At 38.9% G+C, this 25,201-nt stretch overlaps 1 protein-coding gene across 1 annotated transcript in view; it reads left to right on the top strand.

Annotated features, from left to right (window-relative positions):
- LOC126184214 (serine-rich adhesin for platelets-like) overlaps positions 1-25,201 on the top strand; it is a 216,105-nt gene that overhangs the window by 141,818 nt on the left and 49,086 nt on the right. Inside the window, exon 3 of the mRNA XM_049926582.1 lies at positions 14,620-14,834. Within this exon, the coding sequence (XP_049782539.1) occupies positions 14,620-14,834 (215 nt within the window). The remainder of the gene's footprint in view (positions 1-14,619; positions 14,835-25,201) is intronic.

Raw genomic sequence — 25,201 nt, 5'->3', positions numbered from 1 at the left:
GTGCGTCGCTGCGGTCCGGTCCCAGGTCGACGGGCACGTGCACCTTCCGCCGACCACTGGCGACAACATCGATGTACTGTGGAGACCTCACACCCCACGTGTTGAGCAATTCGGCGGTACGTCCACCCGGCCTCCCGCATACCCACTATACGCCCTTGCTCAAAGTCCGTCAACTGCACATACGGTTCACGTCCACGCTGTCGCAGCATGCTACCAGTGTTAAAGACTGCGATGGAGCTCCGTATGCCACGTCAAACTGGCTGACACTGACGGCGGCGGTGCACAAATTCTGCGCAGCTAGCGCCATTCGACGGCCAACACCGCGATTCCTGGTGTGTCCGCTGTGCCGTGCGTGTGATCATTGCTTGTACAGCCCTCCCGCAGTGTCCGGAGCAAGTATGGTGGGTCTGACACACCGGTGTCAATGTGTTCTTTTTTCCATTTCCAGGAATGTAGTACAAAGAAAATGGACAAGAATTAAATTTACAAAACCTGCACAACTAGTAAAAAAGTGTGACATGATGAGAGAAAAATGTGAGATGTCACAGGTTATGAAACAACATAGTAATTGTAATTGCCACTGTGGTTAGATAAAGGCTTCACAGATTTCTTGTCACGTCAGATTTGTGTGTAATCTCAAGAGTTTGACTACTTCCTCAATTGTCATTGCCAGGAGTTACATGTAGACAATCAAGTACTTTTATTTGTTTGGCTGTATTATGTTGTGGAGATGCCAGTCACAGAACTTCCACATGCTGCCAGAGATTGTCTCTATATATGACAGAAGAATGTTGGTAGTGATGCTGATGATGTTAGATGCTGGAGAACACAGTTTATTTCTCTGTAGCCTTTCAGGATCAAGCTTCTGTTTCCATGCACCACTAAGGGCACAGCCATTGTCGTGGTTAAAGTTGTTGCTCATTCTGATTTCTTGGATATACAAATCCCAGTTGGTAGATGCATGTCACAAGATTTTTGTTTCAACAGTCATAATCATACACTATGTGATCTAAATTATCCAGAAAACCCCAAAAACATATGTTTATCATATTAGCTGCATTGTGCCGCCACCTACTGCCAGGTACTCCCTATTGGCGACCTCAGTAGTCATTAGACATCGTGAGAGAGCAGAATGGGGTGCTCCGCAGAGCTCGCGGACTTCGCACATGGTCAGATGGTTGGGTGTCACTTGTCATACATTTGTGTGCAAGATTTCCACATTCCTAAACATCCCTAGGTCCACTGTTTTCGATGTGATACTGAAGTGGAAACATAAAGGGACATGTACAGCACAAAAGCATACAGGCTGACCTCATCTGTTGATGGACAGATACCACTAATAGTTGAAGAGGGTAGTAACGTGTAATAGGTAGACATCTATCCAGACCATCACACAGGAATTCCAAACTGCATCAGGATCCACTTCAAGAACTATGACAGTTAGGTGGGAGGTGATAAAACTTGGATTTCATGGTCAAGCGGCTGTTCATAAGCTACACATCACTCCAGTAAATGCCAAACGACATCTGATGTGGTATAAGGAGCATAAACATTGGACGACTGAACAGTGGGAAAACGTTGTGTGGAATGACGAATCACAGTACACAATGTGGCGACCCGATGGCAGGGTGTCGGTATGGCGAATGTCCTATGAACGTCATCTGCCAGCGTGTGTAGTGCCAACAGTAAAATTCGGAGGTAATGGTGTTATGGTGTGGTCATGTTTTCCATGGAGAGGGCTTGCTTGGGATGTTTTGGAATGCTGACTTTGTGCCAGGCCTCACCGACTGACATCAATACCTCTCCTCAGTGCAGCACTCCATGAAAAATGGGCTGCCATTCCCCAAGAAACCTTACAGCACCCTATTGAACATATGACTGCGAGAGTGGAAGCTGTCATCAAGGCTAAGGGTGGGCCAACACCATATTGAAATCCAGCATTACTGATGGAGGGTGCCACGAACTTGTAAGTCATTCTCAGCCAGGTATTCAGATACTTTTGATCACATAGTGTATGTTTGTTCATGAGGCTAGGTTTGGCAGCAACAGATTTGACGAAATCAAGATATTTAATTTGGCGTTGGTGTTTGGTGCAGTGTTACAGAATTACTTTGTATTGAGTGTAATTTCCACCCCATTCGCAGGGAACTTATAAATTCGAGGAACATTGAGCTGAAGGATGTCTTTTTCTGGGCACCAAATCTCTTCTTTTCTCAGGGGGTCAGAAAACAGTTCGAATACATTCTAGGGCTCTTATTATTTGTTGCAGCTCTGAATAAAAGAGGGGATGGTATAGGCTGATCATCTTGTGATGAGTGCATGTTTCCATGTTTTTATTTCTTAGAGATGGCTAACTTAATCTCTCATTCACTATATCAATGGTTGATAGTTCCCCCCCTCCCCACCCACAGTAGTGGTAGTTCTGCTTAGATTAGCTGTTTAACAGGCTGCCATGGTCATATCAACACATTCCCACTCAAAAGGAGAAAGGACTGTAGATGGAAATTATATTTTGGCCATTAAAATAAAATGCAAATTGTGTATACCATATTCCTTATTTAAAAATTGTTAGCCTAGTCCTCCATAAAACTTCATTTTCTCCAGCAGATCATGAATGAGGCAGAAAGCTAAATCTGTTTCTGACAATGAGCACCTGGTTTCTGAGTTCAGATATCTGGAAATGATATTCCATAAGAATGCCTGTAACGAATAAGATAGCGAGGGTGATCTGACTATAGCATTCCTTCCTTTCTTGGAAGCTACAGAAAATAAAGCACAGTTCTAGTCAGCCACCATATTGAATCTATTTTCTGACCACACTACTAAATTAGAGATGATGTGCTCAGAAAAAGACATCCTCCGTCTCAGTGCTTCTGGCATTTATAAAATGCTTTGTTTATGGGGTAATAGTTACATTGCTCAATCAAGACGAAAAAATTTAAGAACAATGTAGAGAATAATGACACCTCATCAAATAGTATTATTTTGCCAAATCTGTTGTTGCGGCACACAGTCTCATGAGCACACTCATGGTTATGTTCGTTGAAATGGAAATCATATCCCATACATATACATATTGGGATCTGAACATCAAATAAGCTATTAATGTCAAAATTTACGATAACTACTCTGAGACAGCAGCTATACTCTTAGTGGTGTGGTACGTGAAAACAGACGCTTGATGCTGAAAGACCACAGAGAAATGTAACAAGATAAGCATCACTACCAGTGATCCTCCATAATAAACAGAATCTCAGGTAGCATGTGGAAGTTCTGTAGCTTTGTGACAACCCCGTGACATAATTCACCCAATTAAACAAAGTAGCTTATTTTCTACAGATCTGACATGGCAAGAAATCAGTGTAGCATTTATCAAGAATGTCTTCATGAAAAACCATTCTCATGCCCCAGCAGGTCATAAGTTACACATAGAGTGCTCTTGCTCTTAGTAACTAAAACAGTTGACAGTAGTTATTAATACGTGTAAAATACTGAAATAGTTTGTCTACTAAACAGTGACAGGCAATGAGTGGAAACTGTTTGCAGGATTAGTTAAGAGATTAGCAAAAAGGATTTGAGGGTTGTTTTCCTAATATGTATGAAACACCACAATCTCCTATCTGACATATATTTCTCACACTAAGTCCCAGATTACTGCAGTTTGTATCTCGGGACAATCTGTCACGTCTACAGCATGTGTGGCAAACTTCTCATTAAACAGAAACAGGTATAATAAATATGGGCAAATTCATTTAGAAATGTACAAGATTCTCAGAGCTATTGCTGCAAACCATAAAGAGTACTGTAATAAAATACTATATTGAGCAAAATGGCACACTGCTAAGACACTGGACTCTCATTTGAAGAATTTTGGTTCAACTAACCCTCCAGCCATGCAGATTCAAGTTTTTCGTGGTTTCATTAGCTCAATCAAGGCAAAGGATAGGGTGGTTCCTCTGATACTGATATGGTAGATTCTCATCCCAACTCTAGCTTGTGTTCCGTCTCTAATGACTTCTTTGCCAATGGGACATTAAGCCCTCATCTCCCTTCCACGTGTATTAAAATAGTTGTATATAGAGATCACATCTCCAATAATACAGAATCAACTATGGAACAACAAAAACATAATGAAAATATGATCTGTAAGTTAAGTTCTAGACAATCGTTTGTAGAGACCTGAAAAATTCACATTTGTAATAAATGTGAACATAGGTGAAAATTTCAGCCCAAACTGCAAAAAACATGAAATTGCCTAAAAAATGCTTTTTTGTAGCAAGGTGGCACAGTGGTTAGCACACTGAATTCACATTCAGGTCGACAACAACTCAAACCTGCATCCAGCCATCCAGATTTAGTCTTTCCACAATTTCCCTAAATCGTTACAGGCAAATTCTGGGATGGTTCCTTGGAAAAGGAAAATTTAGAAATTTGTGGTAAGTTCTGTGGGACCAAACTGCTGAAGTCATCGCCCTAGGCCACACTGCTTAATCTAACTTAAACTGTCTTACGCTAAGGACAGAACACACACACACACACACACACACACACACACACACAAAAGAGAGGACTCGAACGTCTGACAGGGGGAGCCACGTAAACCGTGGCAAGGCGCCTTAGACCGCGCGGCTTGGAAAAGACTCTGCTGGTTTCCTTCCCCATCCATGACACGATCTGAGTCTGTGCTCCGTCTCTAATAACCTCAATGGCAATGGGACGCTAAACACAGTCTTCCTTCCTCCTTTCTTTTGTAGCAAAGTGTATTCAGATGGAGTGTTCTGCTGGTGATCATTTCACAAAGTTTTATTTCATGCACATGAATACTGACGAAGTAACCAATGTTCAGTTATGCATGCAATTGGCACTCCCAACCCATGTTCTATGAAAAGAAGTGTTTTAATTTTTTTCCAGCTAGTCATTATATTTATTCACCTTATGCATAATGCAGTTTCAGAAATAATTTCCATTATCAGGCACTCTTTTTACTGTATTGTAGAATTTTAAGTATGATGCTTTCTGTTTTGAGAGGTGCTGGAATGTTGTGGTGATTTGGCTGCAGTGTAAACCCCTGAAAATATTGTTACTGTTGTGTTGTTTATAGATATTGACAAATGTTAATGTAATTATATTAACAGAATTTTTAATGCCATCTTCTGTAGTGTTATGGGGTTGTTGCATCTGTCTAGTGCTGTAGGCGAGATGGGTTCTCCAGTAGAGCAGGGAGTGTAGAGTTCAGAATGCAAGAACAATTAGTTCTTCATGTATTTGTTGATGACTCCATATGTCACTATAGTGGTCGCAATCATAGTGTGGCCTGTCTCGAATAGGCAGTGTGTGACGTCCATACAGCGGAATGCTGAGGAAATGGCTGGCGGCATTGCATCCTTGCTGACCAAGTAGTGTGTCAACCCTACAATTAAAGCCAGTGACTGGTTTACATAGCTTGTGGCTAATTATGACCGTCAGAAACATACAGGAGTCCCTGAGTTGAACTCAACAGCTATGGAGGCCACGTGCTGTCAGGTCTTGGCTGCTGGATGTGGAATGCTGCCTGAGCCAGGAGTATTTGTACTACTCCTAGCTGAGTTTTTTGTCCCAGGAAGCAGGCTCATGCCCCATACTTGGCTGTAGAAATGCTGTATTGTGCTGCACAGTGTAGCAATATGGCACACCTCTGCTAGCAAACAACAGCATAGCTGGTCTTCTGGTGGCCTGACAACAGCATGCAACAGCGTTAGTTTAGCATCCAGCTGTACATTTGAGACTGATGTTGACTTGCTTATAACTCTGCTGGCTGCAAAGGCCCACTCCCAGCTTGGCTCTCAACACTCTTGGGAAAATTCAGTCCTCTGAATGTTGTCAGCTGTTGCTGGCCCTGTGAACTGGCTGGGAATGACGTGTTGTGACGCAGTCCGCAGCTCGTGGTCGTGCGGTAGCGTTCTCGCTTCCCACGCCCGGGTTCCCGGGTTCGATTCCCGGCGGGGTCAGGGATTTTCTCTGCCTCGTGATGACTGGGTGTTCTGTGCTGTCCTTAGGTTAGTTAGGTTTAAGTAGTTCTAAGTTCTAGGGGACTGATGACCATAGATGTTAAGTCCCATAGTGCTCAGAGCCATTTGAACCATTTGTTGTGACGCACTTCGTCAAGGAACTATGGCTTTTGAATTTGTTTATTTGATACAGCACATGACAGTGCAACTTACAATAAAGTGGAACTACACCTGGAAGTGATACGAAGTGAGTAGCACAACAATGTATCCAAATCTCAAGGGCTACACAATAGATGACAGTTAACAGCACCGTGTAGACTGTGGCTCAGAGATGTGAGTGAGTCCTGTTTAACAGTATCCCAGTGTTTCATAATTCTAATTGTTCTGTATGGCTTGGATGTCACTGTTTGTAGCAAGTTGTGACAACAATGACAGAGCCCTACATGGAGTAGGCCTACACTCAGTGGGGTCACAGTTTCTGAAAATGTGGACTTGGCGGGAGAGGGGACTGTGATATTCCTTGGACAATGTGTCTGTGTTTGTTCTCCCAAGGAATAATTCTGTTATGCATATCCCTGTGACTGTTTTACCATCATGGAGGGGCATACTGTATCCTGCTCCTTGAGACATTGGTGCTGCTCTAGTGCTGCCATTGGCATGAGTTTTCCTATCTGTCATAGTTTAACAGGATCTCATTTGTTTCGAGATGTACTGACTTCACTAAATTCGCCAATTTTGCGGGATCTCGGGTATCACAATGTGTGTGCAACTGCCATTAATGTCTGCTAAAGGTAAAGATGATTCTTATTTTATGGACTAAAAGACCCTGCTGATTATAAGACACATCTTAATTTTCAAGCAGTTTTTTTAATAACATTTTTACAATTTTTATTACTAGACTGCAAAGACAGACTAAAAACAGATTCTACGTTTATAAAATCAAACTGACCTTTAAAATCCCTGAAAATCATCATCTGAACTACTACTACTACTACTACTACTACTACTACTACTCTTCTTCTTCTTCTTCTTCTTCTTCTTCTTCTTCTTCGTCATTGTTGTCCTCTTCATATATAAGATGGTCTTCACTGCCACTGAGAGCATTACTTATGCCACACTTCTTGAAAGATTTAACAATAATGTCTCCTCTCACTCTAGGCCATGACTGTTTTATCCACTGACACACTTGTTTGATTTTAGGTCATTTTAAAACTCCCTTCAGCATGAATTTACGTTGGGTTTCATCCATCATCCATTTGTTCCATACCTCTCTCATATACGCTTTACCTGGAATAACAGCAAGCTCTGTATTTACCTGGCGCAGTTTCTCTGTCACAGAATTTTTCAAATGACTGCTAAACTGATCTATCACAAGAAGAGAATTCTTCAACAAAGCACTTTTCCTTCTCTCCCACACTTTGTTAATCCATAATTTCATACCAGCCTTGTCCATCTATCCCTTGTCATGTACATGAACACCACCACCTGACAGTAATTCAGAATGTTTTGGCATTGTTTTGCACTTGAAAATTATCAATGGATTAAGTTTAGTACCATCAGCACAACATGAAAGGACAACAGTCTACTGCATTTTTTCATGTCCACTTGTTTTATAGTTACAGTTTTAGCACCTTTCATAGCAACAGTTCTGTTACTTGGCACATAAATTGTCAGGGGAGTTTTGTCCATATTAGCTATCGGGCTCAGTTGCACAATGGTTTTCTTTTGATGTTGAATAATAAAGCTATGGAATAATATTTTGTCTTCATACTCTTGTGGCATTTTCTGAAATATTTTGGTTTTTGTTCTCCTGCTAAGGTCATGACACTTCATAAACCTGTAGCACCAACCAATTCCATCCTTAAAGTGTGTTAAGTTTCACTGTAGCACTGTTACAAGCACATATTCGAATCATTTTGGTATTAATTACAATGCCATTTTAATGGTGTCCATGAATCCAGTTCAATATGTCGTTATCTAGTTTTGACCATTTTGCATTCAGTCTTCTATTGGCACATTTAGTCTTGCTCTTTCTTTTTTATTTTATTTTTTCTTCTTCCAGTTCTCCTGTACTAGACCACCAGTCGCAATTTATTTATTTTTATTTCTTAATGGAAGGCCGATATGTCACTCAGCTGCTCTGTTTCCATGTTGTTCTACATATGCTATCACTTTCAATTTATAGCCCGCACTATATAAATACCTTTTACTTATTTCCATTACAAAATTAGTTTCTAACAAAAATATTGTACTGCTTTCAATTCAAGTTAACTGGTGCCTTGGACTGCAATGACATAGGCTAGACAATGTTCTGGGTTTGTGATGGCAGGGTGGGATGGAGACAGTACAGCAAGCTTGTGAATCCTCGCAACTCACGTTTGTCGCATCAGTGCACTGCTGCTGCCAGTTGAATCCAGTGCTGCCAGATAGAGAGAGGTTTCCGGTGACATTGAATATATGGCCATTTTTAAGACTGAGGAAAATCCAGGATGGTTTGTAACTGCCACCATGTAGCATAGATGCTGAGTCACAGATAGACACAACTAAAAGACTGTCATGAATAAAGCTTTCGGCCCATATATCTTTTTGTTGTGCCTACGTGCGACTCAGCATCCCTGCTATATCGTGAGTGGCAACTTTCTTTCTCATAATATTGTTACATTTTTAAGACTGTCAAGAAGTATAAATCAAACACACATTTTCATATTAATTTAGAGTACAAGATGCACCTGAATTTTGTAGGCAACTTTTCAAAGGGAAAAATGTGTCTTACAGTCTGTAAAATACAGTAGTACTTGGAATTTGACATAATCAGCACCAATCTGCACTTTTGTGAGATATTAGTCCAAGGACAGTGCATTCAGTTTCATGGCAATACATTCTCCTCTGGAGTCACAGTTAATTCCAGCATGCTTGGTAGCCTGGACTGTGCCTGACACATCCCTGACAGAAACTGTCCCAACAGTAGCAGAGTTGGAGTTAGCTGCCCTCACAGTGTTTGGTGCAAGGCTTCCTATAATTCCATTACTTCTCTGTTTAAGCATCCAGCATGGGCACACTAAAGCAGTGTGTCATAACGCATCGAGTCGTACTAGTACAATATCTAAGTCCAGGCGCAATGTATCAGATGCCCTCTTTGAGGTTAGCTCCACAGTAAGTGCTATTCAGTAGTCTTTGTTCCATATGACTTAGCTGGGTTTATGCCACTCACAGGCTTCTGATGCCTCTCAATTTGTATGTGTACTAATGTGTCATTACCTGTCTTATACCATCAGCATCAGCTGTCCTGAAGACAATCTTCAGTATCCTCCCATTGCATCTATCCCTCCCTGTTTACTCTTCCTCAAGATTTGTGACTCGAGGTCAAGTCCATGGCCTGTGGTAACTGCCATTGTAGGCGATAGTGAGTGACCTGCAATACCTGATATTCGTCACATACCCCATCATACACCACACCTCAATTGGCTGGGCTTCCTGCTGTATCTCAAGAGGGCCTCATTCATACTCAACCTCCTTTTTCAATGTTCAGGTGTTGAACATCAGTTTTAATGTCCATGTTGACATCTTCCTGCAGGGTAAACAAGAATCTACCGTCGAGCGATCACACCTACAGCGTTTTTGCCCATCCATAGCTACAGAGGGGGAGGAGCACCCTCAGTGTGGCAATCCTTCCAACTGTCTTTGGCAGTGGTGTTACCTAAAGAAGGGAAATAACATTCACCCTTCTTCCTTCTCTACACGGACCTATATTTCAATCTTAAGTGTGTATGGCGAAGCACATGTAGAATGTGCCCAAGCTGCGTGCTCATCTTGTAACACGACTTTCCCTTCTTACTCTCCAGTCCTCCCCCTTCAGAAATTGGTGTTTGTATCTCTCTCCCTCCTCTCCTCCCCCATATCTCTCTCTCTCTCTCTCTCTCTCTCTCTCTCTCTCTCCCCCCTCCCCTCCCTCTCCCCCCTTCCTCCCCTCCCTCTCCCCCTCTCCCTCCCTCCCCCTCACTCTGCCCCACACCCCTCTTCTTCTTCTTCTTCTTCTTCTTCTTCGTCTTCGTCTTTTTCTTTGAGAGCTCATCACCACTGCTCACTGCCCTATATGGTACTGCGATAACACTGCACACCATTGTAAAATATGCTCTTGTTGCCCTAGGATGTTCCTGTTGCCCTAGGGTGATCATGTTTGCACTTGGCACCATACTGTTTGTAAGGTTTTCACAAAATTCTGCAATGGTGTTCCATTTTCCTCCACTCTGCCTTTCACTGTCTCAGTTGGTGACAGCATCTTCCAACCCTACACTACCTCTTATGGTGAGAATCCCCTACACCTTTGAATTGTACACTGGTGCTGTTTAAAGTAACAAGAGTGTCCCAGTCATTATGACGACTCAACAGCTCCCCTATTGTTCTGTGCACCTGTTTCATTCTTCCATTTTGTTATTGTCCTGTTTACGAATTCTTAATGAATGACCAAAGTTGCTTTGTGGATTCTGACATGAACTGATAACCTTGATCTGTGGTCGCGCTCTCTCTTGTACCAAATTTCAATGACAAATTATTATTCATTGCTTCTGCCACCATTGTGACTAGCTGATTGGAAATAGCCACCATCACCACATAAGTGAAAAAGTGAATGATTGCCATCAATATGTACACTGTGTAGCACTATAGCACTCCACTGATGGCAGAACATTATTCATGGTTTTCGGGTGACCTGACGACACCTTGCACGAACATTATTACAGCATCAAATTGTAGAACTGCAATTGCATCTAACATGTACGTGATTCAGCTGGTTGTGAAGACACACTTGCAACTTTGGCCACAACGGCAGGAACACTCACTCTTACTCACATGTGCACAGTTCACTTCAGGATTCTGCAAGTAGAATTATTTCACGTTTTCAGTGTACAGGGTGTAAATGAGAATTGTTTAGAATGTACTGCAGTGGAGTGGAGGAAGTCAAGCTGAACAATGCTGTACAGGAGACTTTTGGTCAGGTTGGGAAAGTACCTCAAACTGGCTTACAAAAACTACCTAAGCTACAGCAGATGTGCATTGCATGAGATTTTCGTATTCATTCTCTCTCTACTCACAAACTATTAGTAGTAAAGAAAATATGAATATAATTGTTTTTGTGGTAAATTTAATGTAGTTCAATTTTGTACTGGGATATGTTTTCACAGGATGCCATAGTTTTCAAATTATTCAAGAAAATCATGCAATAGTGACCTTCAGGTGCACACCCTCGCACCCCCAATCCCCTCAGGTCAGGGCTTTTAGTACATTTTTCATAGCATTCTCTCCTACAGCTGTAAGAAATGTGCAACCACACAAATTATTTTCCGTATTAAATCTTTTTTGGTCTTCATTGAATGGGCTATTATGCCACCAGCTTAGTTAATTATTTCATTAACATTATTAAACATGCCTGTGAGGGTAATGAAGGAAAAATGACTTTTGTAAATATTACACAAAAACTAATTTCATTGACAACTCGATCCATGCCTAACCTTAACAAGCACTATAGTCTGGAGGCCATACAAGCAAAACCATTTAACTGTTAATTATATGTTGTTAAAATTCACCCAAGTGTTAACTAAAATTTATACAAGTATCAGTTCTATGGTTTGTAAGTGCATGAGTAAGCAGTTGGAGTAAACAGCTGAATCAATGAAGTCAAAAAAAAGTCAAATGAGAAATAATCCATATTTTTCTACAGTGGTAAGAGGGAGTGCCATGAAGAACATCTAAAAATCTTGAGCAGCAGGGGTGTCTTTGAAGCCCCCCCCTCCCCCCGCCCCCCCGCTCGCTCGCTCGCTCTCTCGAATAACGAATAACTTGAAATCCGTATCCTCTAGGAAAAACGTACACCAGTAAAAAATAAATTCAGTTTCCTATGTGAAAGGTCCTATTCATTTTTTTGTGTAGGACTAATAGTTAGCACATATGGAGTGAAAGAATATGAAAATTCCACATGAAGTACTTGCTGACTTGATAGACTAAAAGTATCCTGTACAAAATTGTTTGACTCCCTTTCCTCTACTCTACTGTGGTACACTGTGAAAAATATCATTTACATGCTGTTGTACGACAAGATACATCAGTAAAGATAAAATTTTCACATGTGTATGTTACAGTAAGCAAATGAATTTGAAAGTGATTCTGTTTGATAATGGATAAAATGAAATTGTAGAAAAGGGCAAACTTAAACCAACTTTACTGTCCTCAGTTATTTCTAGCTGAATTCATACTGTAACACCGAATCTCTGACTAGTGTGCCTTATGTGCCATAGATGTCTTTTTATGTGGAAGTCCAGTATGTTTTAGAAATTTCTCTGACCAAAAGAAATTCACTAGCAAAACTGTAATTGTAAAGAAGATAAACTTTGTTTGTGATGGAATCACAGTACTGTTGTGAAGTCTTCTGAAGCAGCAGATGTAATAGAAACTGTTCCCACTTTGTAGATACACCATATCAGCACAAACTGCTATATGGTGCAGTGAATGTATAAATGACTCTGCTCCGTACATGAGACATAGTTACAAAAATTGACAACTTATTGTAAGTGATCATCTGATCCATGTGCAGTGTTCATCACACACAAATTCAGTTTGATTGGCATATGGTGGACAGCAATTATATCTGATTTAAATTAAGTAACAATAGCGAAGTCCTTCTTAAACGCTAGAGACTGTAAATATAGGTGCCTTTAATTTGTTAGGTTAAAGACTATGATTTTAAAGGAAGCTTTCTTTTTCTGTTGTCATTACTTGGGAGTAATATTTGTTCTAAAGCTGTGTTTATTTGGAAAAATATTTTGATGATACTGCAAGTTTATTTAAAATACCGGAAATGAGATACAGTAGTAATTGTGTTGTAAATTTTATGTAAAATTTAACAGACAAATGTGTGACTGAGATTTATGCCCATAAGGTTTTTGTGACAGAAGTTCCAGCTAGTTGGTTTGCCTGATCTAATTTACACAAGGGGTACAGGTACCCAATCTTGGATGTATTCTATTCCAAACGTAAAACTATGGAATTAAATTTCGAATCTTGTGTGAAGTAGAGTAAGCTGAAGCAATAGAAAACATACTGTGTGAACTAACTACATTGGAACAAGCAGAATTCAAAGGTGTGTTTGATAAATTAACAAGAACTGCAAAAAGCTTGCTTATCATGAAACACAAAGATCCCAATCAGAAAGGGTTTGAGGCTTCAGCTCAGACATTGCACCCAAGGAATGTGATTTTAAGTAACAGTGAAAAAGTATGCAAATTGAGAAGCATTTATGTTTATCAAATGGAACATTAAATACAGTGCCTAGTGGCTGTGATTATTTCAAGAAATGTGTTTTATGTGCATCTGAAAGACAACACAAATTTGGAGCACGAATTGTTTTGACTGCCATTCCCAGTGAGCATGAAGTCCTTGCAAAACATTGTTTGAGTTCATTGTGGACATGATTGTACAATGTCGACAGGTGTAATGCTGAGATATGTATATTATTTCCTTTTCAGTAAAAGTTAATACATATTTTTAATATAAGTTCATGAATGAGAGTAGTGAAACAAGTTATCAAGTACAAGCTGTAACATACTTGAGTAACAGGGAAATTTCATGTTCTTTTAAAACTATATCGAATCAGTTTAAAAAAAATTAAATATTTATGTGACAGAAATCAGACGCAAATATGAAGGAGAGATAAATTCTGCTTTTTCTTTTCCCTAGCCATTCGCTGTTCAGTAATAAATAAGAATTTCAATTACTGAATATTACAACATTGAAAAAGAACTTTTAATATGTAGTACTTCAACTGTTTGACAGGTCACACAACAATTTGGATGATGGAGGTAGAATGATAGCACCATGCAAGAGATTAGATATCTAGCAATAATTGTGCCACAGATTTGAGATGGTGGTGCATATTTGTTCCTATAGCAATTTGAGTGCATGCTGTATGGTGCCCAGTACTACATAATTAATTTTCAGCAACCCTTGAGTGTACTGGAATGAAAGTTTCACTCTGCAGCAGAGTGTGCGCTGATATGAAACTTCCTGACAGATTAAAACTGTGTGCCAGACTGAGACTCAAACTCGAGTCTCAGTCCGGCGCACAATTTTAATCTTCCAGGAAGTTACATTGAGTGTACTGATGTGCATTGATAATGGGTTTAAGTATTTCATTCTTCTTTGCTCAGATTGCTGTATTTAGCTATGTACATGCAATCCCAAGATAATATAGATATTTGCTGTAAATACACTTTTGCTTAACTACTTTTCTTCATACATGTGCCTTTTGACTAGCAATTGTCTGCTGTTTCTTCTGTACAGATTTCATGCAATTTCCAACTACCTTATAATTTATATGAAAGAAGTACTTTCATTACATTTAATATTGATGCCAATGTTTTCGTGCTGTATTATGTTAACTTTTATTCATGGTTGTCGCAGATGGGCATCACAGATACCTTAGAGAGGAACTGAGGGCAATCCAAGTTTCTTCTGATTTTGACATAGATAATTTGCAAGATTTAATGTATTATACAGTTAATGTTCAGTCTAGGTATGAATGTGAAAAAGATTGGTCATGCTGAAAGCCTGTTCAAATATTTACAACTGTCTATTGAAACAGGCACACCCTGAATGTTGTTCTACGCAAGCAGTGGCCTGGAAGTTCAAGAGCTACAAAAACACATTTGATTGTTAGCTTGAAGAGATGTTCATCGTTACTCACGGGATCTAATGCCCACATGTGCCATATTCTTTCTGAAATGGTGAACAAGCCATGGGCTCATCCTTTACTGCGAAAAGTCATGGAAGAGTCTGAGTGTATCACTGAAGAGGAAGGTGAGCATCCAGAACTGAAATTAACATAAACATTCATCAGTCACTCAGAATTATGTTATTAGTATGTATGATGACAGCAGGTAATAAACTGAGCCATTTACCGTGGAGCTTGTTACAATGAATCTGTTAAGATATACAGATGATTAACCATTAAGTTTGTATATTATATTCCAAGGTTTCATTTAAATTAAGACTTAAAAATCCATGCAGTTGTAAAGGATATTTGTATTGTTGGTTCTTAATATCATCATCATCTATGTAATGGACAAAGCTACTACCTATTAAGACACACAATTAAGAAAATTTCAGCTGTTTGAAGCGAAATTTATGTTCTGTTTGTTGGCCGCAAATGCTATTTCTAGTTTCCTCTTTTGTGGTATATCTTATGTACTTTGCAAAGAAATGAGAATTCTTAATAAATAAAGTTTACAGCCAACTGGTGGTGTAAGTTTAATGTGAAGGCCTTTACCAGATTTCGATACCATTAAGGTTACCTTCTTCAAAAGGAGGTCACACAAAGAAGGTATCCTCATTAGCATCAAAACCTGCTTAAGGTTTTTACATTTAACTTACGCAATCCGTTGGCTGTAAACTTTGTTTGTCAAAAATTTATTTAGTTGCTGCTATCAGCCATGTTTAAAATTGTGAAAGAAGAGTTAGTAAACATGAGGTGCATTATTTACACGGTATTGTTTAAGATACTTTTGAGTGTGACTATTACAGCTCAAAGTTATTGCTTTCTTTCTCTTGACTTACTTACGTATGTGTATAGTGATGTTGACCCTAATACAGAACACTACAGTGCTACATTAAAACAATAACAATGAAGATATTTAATTAGCAGGTATGTTTCTAAAATGTTCTTCCAGTGGCATTGCATGAAATTAGTAAGAGAGAAATTGTGGTAGCTCCTTCCCATAGTCATAGGGAGACAAATGTCGCAGAATACTGAGTCGGGGACTTTCGCATGCTGAATCATATGTGCGTAAATTTAAAATGCGATGAAATGCTTTGCATATGTAGATTATGTATGGCAGTTGGCATTTATAGATGTTTTTCTAATCTTTCAGTTTTCATTATCAGCACAACCAATGTTTTTGGGTTTTGATAGATTGTATTTTGAAATTGTTGGCTGAAGACATTAATATTTTCCATAAACATGAAACCCTTCAATATTTATGTATCTTACTAGTAGTTCTATATTTTTTGGTCAGTTACATGAACAATTGTGGTAGCTCCTTCCCACAGTCATAGGGAGACAAATGTCGCAGAATACTGGGTCGGGGACTTTCGCAAGCTCTTATTACACGATTTTCTTACTTGTTATTATATGTTGGAAATTGGGGAACAGCATCAACCGAGGTACACTGCTGGCCATTAATATTGTTAGGAAGGATACTAAAGAATGAAATTTCAGTAATGGTTGACGTAATGTCATGAGAGATTCTGCAAATGTTCAAATTTTTTGAAGTATTTATTGTAACAGCATCAGTTGCAAGTAGTCACACTAGATATCTAGTTCCAGTCACATTTAATGGTCTTTTTCAGATCTAAAAATAAAACATAACATTAATAAATAACTATTTTTGTAGATACCATAGATTGAAAACATTTAAAATTTAATGTTTTTAAAATTGTTCCTGAAAAGCAGATAATGTAGACTGACAGTATATAAAATTTAAAGATCTTTAAAAAGAACAAACAAAATCTTTCACTATTAATGTTTTGGTTTGGTTTGGTTTATTTTTAGATCTGAAGATGCTGATTGTTAAATGTGATAAAAACTGGTTGTAAAGTGTGACTATTTCCAGCTGATATAATAAATATTTCTAAATGAAATTTCACTCATTGTGCATATATAGTACACTAGGAAGATTACACAATTAAATTTGTAGATAATTTGGGGTATATAACCCAGCAGATTGCGTCGAACTGAGCTCTGATGGCAGATTTAGGCACATCATTCCTGTCTACTTCAGCTCTAATGTAGATGGCGTTATGCCCATCTACTTTGTGCAGTTGTATGGAAATGCTAATCATTCGCATATTACAAGCATGTGGTACATTTCATGCCAAGTTGACTCTTTCTGCTTGCCATTTTCTTGGTGTTGCAGTTTTAATGACGTGCAGTGTATATATTCTGTAGTGTGATCTCTTGGATCTCGTACTGTTTGTGTTGACAAGGATGTGTCTTGGCTACAAGGAAGCAGTATCTCTCGTATTTCTGCGTAGTACTGTATGTTGTGTTCAGTCAAAGTACACGAAACTTACTGTACATTTTCGTATGTTGCTACTGTCAGACTAGATATTAAGTTTGCAGTAGAAATTTATTACTTAGAAAAGGAAGTTGTTCAGAATGTTGAAAAGAGCAGCAAGGAGAATTACAGCCTTGTATCTCACACACACACACACACACACACACACACACACACACACACACACACACCTTCTCTCTTGACAGCTAACCATCTCCAATATTTCATTCTCCTGAACCTTCTACTGTTCTTATAAACTTTCCACTCAAATTAAGTTAGTATTGCAGGCCATCTGTTGATAATCTAAATCACTCTTCACTTCCATCACAGTATCATCTGCCTGTGAGTTCCCGGAAGAATTCTCCCTTCATAGGTCTGTATTGTTTGGTCAAAGATCTTTGCCCCCTCCCTGCTCTGTATCAGCATCTTTGATCTGAAGAAAGTAAGGAAGATGTGCAGGAAAACAGGAGATGAAGAAGTGTAAGAAGAATGAAAGACAGTGTGAAAAAATGCCAAATATTTTAATGTGTGATGCCTAATGCCTTAGCCTCTACTATTTATGTCAAAGAAAATGCTGATATTCCTACAGTTTTTTTCCTCCCTTCCCCCCTCCTCCCCATCTTTTGCATTGTTCAAGCCCTTTTATGTTGACTGCACACAATCATTACTACCTCAAAATTGTTAAAAACAGTGAGATAATTTGCTCTAAAAGTTATTACTTGATAATCAGATGAACACTATTTTCAAGAGATACAACAATATGGTTCATGCTCTATTCTTATAGTCAGTAATTATGCTCCATATGAAAATGTGCAGACATGAAATCACCAAATATCCCCTGGTATAACAAGAGTGCCTATCATACAGCCAGGAGAGCAGCGTGCGGACCCCGTGCCCCTCCATACTCTATCCAAATGAAACGATGTGGCACAGGATGACACAGTCGTCAGTCAGCATCACGCAGTCCTCTGGGGCTGTTCACAGTGTTTACTTTTAATTATATAATCAATGTAGATTTATGAGATACATACATTTTCAGGACATAGTTAATTCTCACTTGGCTCTTATGTCAACATATGCCTATTGGACCATTAGTGATTTCAGAGAGAATTATAGATAGGCTCCTTTTTTAGAGGAGATCATACTAAGTTATCTTATTTTTAATATTTATGTAACTTGAACATCATAATTGTACAATTGTCCATTATTAACGTGTGTGTGTAGGGGGGGTGGGGGGGGCATGTATGTGTGCACTCAAATTTTGACGGCTTAGGTTCATTTGAGCAACTGCCAGTGGGCTCTTGCTTGGAATGTGGTGTTTGTTATTTGAGTAGCAAGAAGCAGCCAGAATATGTCAGGACAAATTTTTTGTCGCTCTCAAGCTGCAAGTTTATGTGCATAGCCGTCTTGAGTGTAGTAGGGTTGTCTCCATGTGACCTGTGTACACATTTTTGTTATTTTTCTATTTTTACTTCGTGTACAGCTCTCACATCAAATGAAAACAAAATGGATTTCTATAACTGGAAGCTATCAAGTGAATTAATATACATTCACATAATCACGGAAGACTAAATAATATGTTGTAGTTTCAGTTTTCTGATTTTATATTATTAGCAGGTCAAGCATTCATTGCCACGCAGAACATAGAAGTTATTTTTGTTGGTTTGCAAAGTTAGTTTGGCTTTTCTTAATGACCTAAAATAAACTTCTCTTTTCCGCTACAATAGTCAATTTATTTGAAACAAAGTGCTTCTTTCCACACTGTTGGCTAGTTCCAACTATTTGCTCAATTTCAAATGCACATGTTCATTTTCTTGTATGTATGACATTAACAGATCACTTATTATGCCATAATAAGGAATAAAACGTAAGAGAACACTCCAAGAAAGTTGTCATACCGAAAACCACACTGAAAAGCTTAATACCTGGTACTTCAGCGTGAATCTCGACACATGAATGTGCACTTTTATCTGAATTATGCTTATTAGTTTGGTTTACAAAATTCCAATGCTCTTTGAGTATTCTAATGTCTTGTCCTTTTTTATGGCATAATGTGAGATCTGTGAATGCTATACGTACAAACATGTGCAGTAAATGTTTGATTGAAGGTGACTAACAGATGAATTTGGTCAGTAGCGTAGAATGAAATATTTTGTTTCAAAAAGTATTGACAGCTTCAGCAGAATAAATTGTTTCTTTTAAAAATCTGCATTCCATGAGCACAATGGTTTTTTTATCATTAGACATGTTTTGACATCTCTCTGGTATCTTACCTAGGTTTCACATCATTGTCTTGTGTTCTGTACATCTTAAATTTTCAGAATGTCATTCTGAGGTAAATGCAGGGTGTATACCCAGGACAACCGGGAGATCTGGGGAAAAAATCGAGAATTTTTTCATCCAGGAGAAAACCGGGAAAACCCCGGGAATATTTTAGAATTCCAGGAATTTTTCATTGTTTTAGTTTTCAGTTAAAATTTTGTAACTTTGATTGATAATAACCAATACTCTAACAAAGTATATTACTGTATCTCGCTACTGTAGAATAATACTGAAGCAATAAAACATGAGTGAGAGAGAAGAAAACGAAAATAAGACCTGAGTTGCAAAGGAAATGCGACCATGTACAACATCAAAACACAGTGCTCATACAAGCATCTGCCAACAGAAAAATGTGTCAAACGCTTTAGAAAGACTGTGCAGTGCCTCATGACAACAGATTGCCTCCAATGAGCATGATGTTACAACTGCTTAAATTAGATTAGTTTGAGCAGTTACGAGCGAGCTCATGCGCAGTTGAGTCGCGTATAACTAGTACCGTCTCCCGCTTCTGGCAACAGAAATGTGGCAGTTAGCTGAATGAGCAATAGCAGCTAGCAGCCAGATGCTACCTGGAAAAATTTTGCTGACGCGCCTAAGCAGGCAGAATCACGCATGCGTAACGGGCCCGAATCTAGGGGACAGGTGGCAAACCGGGGTATCTGCTCCGGGCGGCAAAATTTCAAAAGGAGGTGAGGTGGGGGGGGGGGGCACCAAATTCATATTCTTGACAAAAAAGACCTTGTTTCACAAAGCACCTAGCATCTAGCGGATGTTGGTCTATTGATTTTTCATATGATTTTGAAACGCATCCCTGTAGGATTTTGAACATTTTTGAACAAATTCTAAGTCGATTTCTGACTGAATCATAAGTTGATTTTTGAATGCTTGGATAGTGTACATAATGTCTCTGCCATTGGAATCCCCGTTGCATCTAGCAATAAACTTTCCTGCAGACAAAAGTGGAATGGGCTACACGAGCTAAGCGGAGCAAAGCTGAACGGGTGAATGCCAGTCGCTGTTTATATGGTTGACTGGGATTCTGTTGTTATAATTACTAGCAAAATCCATAGGTTGAGACTACCAGATAGGAAATATACGAGTAACGGGAATAAGAGGTAAGAAATATTATGTATTATCTTCTCGGTGTATCCAAGAAAATGAAATTTTGCAGAAAAGTTTTGGCCAGAAGTATTCTTGTTCTTCCGGTTCCCAATAATCCCATCCAATATTAATTGGGAGTTTTTTTTAAAGAGGGGCAGGATGTCAAACCGGCTGACTGGGAGCAGGGCATTTTAATTTCCACTGTCTTGAATATAGTTTGATGGCATCCATTACAAAATATTACATGTTTGAATTCCACAGAGCGAAATACAGTGACATGCAATAGAAAAATGCTGTGTGAAGAGGCGTGGCATTGCACTTTGGCATGCTGAAGACCAACTATCAAATCTTGCATTTCTTCAAACATGTGTGTTTTATGTATTGGACTGTTCAGAAAGATGTGTGCTGCAATATGATCATTTTTTGAAAAGTCGATTTTTTAAATTTTTGGCATTCTATCTCAAACACTTGGTGCGAGGTACGGAAATATCGTAGATCCGGGACAAATGTGCAGAGCAGTCTGAGTTGTAGTGGGGAGATGGTTAGTCTCCATGTGACCCATGCTTACGTTTAGTGATTTTGGCGTTTCCTCTTTGTTTACTACTGACACGTCAAATGAAAACAAAATGTATTTCTGTGACCAGGAACTATCAAGTGAATTAAAATACATTCGCATAGTTACAGAGGGCTAAAATTTGTTATTAGTTTCAGACTATTTTATTTCCACCTTTCTGACAGTCAAGCATTAATCGCATTGCAGAAAAATGAAGTTATTTTTGTCTGTTTGCTAAAGAAATTTGGCTTTTATTAAACTTTTTCCACTGCAGCAGTCAATTTATTTGAAAGGAAGTGTTTAATTCCACATTATTGGCTGATTTTAACAGTCACTGAATTTCAAGCGCACGTTTTCATCTTCTAGCACGTTTGGCATTATGCCATAATAAAGACCCAAACATGAGATAGTACTGTACTGGTACTCCAAAAAAATTTACATCCGAATCTGGACACGCGAATGTGCACTTTAGGCTGAATTATGCATTTTAGTATGGTTCACAAAATTCCGATGCTCTTGGAGTATCCTCTGGTGTCTTGTTTCTTTTATGACATGATGTAAGATCTTTTAATTTTTTACACATATGAACAATCGGGCTTCCTGCATCATTGTAGCTGCGCATGCGCAGTGACACCTGTTTTCTGTCGCTCTCTGGCAACTGCTAAAATGAACCTATTTCCGACAGGTCGCGAGAAAATATTGTGAATGATTGTTTGAAAAGCGTTACTTTCAAAGTAAATTTTCTTTTACGCAAGATGATCTATGTGCAGAGAATGTACAATAAATTTCTTAAATCACAGACCATTTGACTCTCATTTAAAAAACAACTCTTTGAAGACGACTATTTAAAATAATTTCGAGCCCAGAAGATTAGACATTTATGTTGTCATAAAAAATTTTACTGGCACATTTGTGTAATGTATCTTAAAGTGTAGCACGCCCAAAAAGGATCAACATTATATGTGAAAGCTTAACTTGTCGTCCAGCTTATTAATCTTAGAGACTAATATATGAAAGCTTTTCTTTTCTTTTCTTGTAGCAACACTGTGCATATTAATTTAAACCATTAACATTTCCTATTTGTATGTTTGCGCTACTTAACAGTGATGTTCCTATTGGCTGAATAAATCACGTGTCCTGTGCTCTGAATATCCGCTGTCATCGGCTGGCGAGATCATGTGACATGAGCTATGACTGGCTTACAAAAGTGCATCGCAATCTCGATTTCAACGCTTCAGAAAGTAACATGCGGTGTTTGGTGGAATTCGAATTTATACTTTCATAACATGAAAATATAGTGTACATGTTGCTGCACATCAGACATCTTTCCAAAACGTGTTTTTTCACTGAATTTCATTTCCTAAACTGCCGGGAAATTCTATGCCAGTGTATAAAACTATAACCACTCAAAGGATTGATAAGTTTTACAGTTTCGAGGAATAGTATACTGTCCCTTAACGCGGAAAATGTGTATTTTCACCCGGGAGAAAGTTTATTTTTTACCGGGAAATCTGGGAAAAATCCGGGAATTTTTATTTTTATTTATTTTTTTTTTTTTTTCCTTTTTCCACGTATACACCCTGTAAATGATAAAGTTGCGGCATACCTTGTTTTGTATGTATGGTATGTTTTGTGAACAGTATTTTTATATCTTTATACACCTCACTTTTATCATGGTTTCAATAATACAACCTAAAACCAAGCATGAAAAAAACTGTAGACCACATGGTCTAAGAGCTATTTCAGTAGTGCTGCTGCTCTGCATATTTGACTGACAGTAGACACTATGTAGGAATTCTGAAAATTTATTGAGGCAACAGATTAATTTCGACTTGAAACTGTGTATTTTCCTGAACTTTAATATCTAAGAACAAGAATTATGAGTGATTCTGTACATAACGCAGCATGAGATCAGAGACTATTGACACTGTACTGTGTCTGGACTAATAACATAATACATGTTGTGGTTGTTCTCTCCATCTATCTCTGACGTTGTTGTCACTCAGAAAAGAGTGATAAACAATATAAAGCCAACAGAAACGTAAAACAACTCTCTTTCCACTATTCACTTTTTTCATTTCGTACTCTACATATTGAGATCATCTAAGTCTGTTGGAAGTAACAACAAAAAATTAAATGCCCATGCACAAAGTGCAAGACATAAAATGAATCGCTATGTTTATACAACAGAAATCCCGACTTCATAAAAATAGCCAGCCCTTTTCACCAGGGAATTCAAACACAAAACTAGCCAACACAAATAAAATACAAAATATTTTTCTTGTTGTTTAGAGAGAATCTTAAATGTGTATTGTTTTCATACAGTAAAATTGCTGCATCAGGAATTATGTTTTAACTAATTCTTATATACTACTAAATCACACATTTTGCCAACAGTATTCCCATGTTCCTGCAAAATTATATTGTATGATACAATGCCGGAGATGTGACATCATATGCACTGAGATGCATAAAGCAAATCTCAGGACGAAATTCACTAAGAGATACAGGTGACTAATAAGTACAGATATGTTAAATATATGACACATGTGCATAAGTGAGCAAAGCCTCAGGTAAAAAATTTCCTTATAAACCACTGTATCAATTTCAACCAAACTAAGTACACATACACCAATGAGCCAAAACATTATGACCTCCACGATTACTAGCTTGTTTGTCTGTTTTTGGAATATAATACATCACTGATTCTGAGTATCAAGGCTCGAACAGTTTGTTGTTAGGTTTGTGGAGGTATGTTGCATTAGATGTCTATGCACAGGTCATGTAATTCGCGTAGATAATGGGCTGCTGATTTGCGTATACGGTGATGGCACACAATAGCAACCCAGATTGTTTCCATAGGATTTGCATCAGGCAAATTTGGTTGCCGAGACATCAACGTGAGTTCACTATAAAGCTCCTCAAACCACTGTAGCATGGTTCTGGCTCTGAGACTCTGACAATTGAACTACTGAAAGATGACATAGCCATCGGGGAAAACATCAAGCACAAAGTGATGTAGGTGGTTTGGAGCTCTTGGCGTGTATTCGATTACTATCCCAGGCCACATGCTAGCACAAGAGAATATCTCTCACAACAGAATACTGTTACCACAAGCCTGCGTCCGAGTCACACTTCACATTTCAAGCCACCTTCCACCGCAATGACGGCGTTTGTGGAGACGACCATTGACCTAGGTTAGCTAAAATGTGAATCACCCAAAGAGCCGACACATTTACATTGGTCGACAGTCGAATCCCAATGGTCTCCTGCCCACTGCAATTGTAATTAATGATGTAGTTGGGGCAACATGTGAACACACAGGGATGGTCTATTTTGGAGCTCTATGTTCAACAATATACAGTGAATGTTGTGTTCTGAAACACTTATGCATGCACCAGCATTGTGCTCTTTTGGCAAAAATGCCACAGATTACCATCTATCCTACTTTACAGAGCAGACAAGCCTCTGAACCCTACATTCTGTGAAGAATTGTGGATGTCCAATCTTTGAGCACCTAGTGTTAGTTTACTGTCATCTCTCTTTCCGTAGATGCTCACGACAGTAGCATATGAACATTCGACCAGCTTCACTGTTTTCGAGATACTCATTCACAGGCTCTGCATAACAAGAATCTGTCTTTGTCAAAGTTGCATATCTCAATGGATTTCCCAATTTGCAGCACATATCCCATTCATATCTGCTCCACTTACATACTTTTGTTACAGCATTATGTGCCTGCAATGCTACTGGGCAGCATCCAATATTGTGGTGGGCAGTGGTCATAATGTTTTGGCTTATTGGTGTACTACTCACTATCTGGAAAGAAATGCTGTGGGGGTAAGAACCAGCAACCTATTATTAGGACAGAGAGTGAAGGGGAGAGAAAGAGAGAGGCAGATGGAGAGGGGAAGGAAGAGATAAACAGGTGAAGAGGGAGAAGGAACAGGTGGACAGAGAAAGGAGGTACAAGGAAATGGCTAGATGGAGTGCTGGAAGGAGGAGATGGACACGGGGGAGGGGGAGGCGGAGGCGGATAAGGACGACAGAGGAGGAGGAGGAGATAGACAGGGGGGTCGGGGGGGAAGAGGAAACGGATTAATAGAATTGGAATAAATACATACCCAGGCACTGTC

This window comes from Schistocerca cancellata, chromosome 4 (genome assembly GCF_023864275.1).
Source record: "Schistocerca cancellata isolate TAMUIC-IGC-003103 chromosome 4, iqSchCanc2.1, whole genome shotgun sequence".
NCBI lineage: Eukaryota > Metazoa > Arthropoda > Insecta > Orthoptera > Acrididae > Schistocerca > Schistocerca cancellata.
Note: the sequence above shows the minus strand (reverse complement) of the source record. Positions and strands in the feature narration are given on the sequence as shown.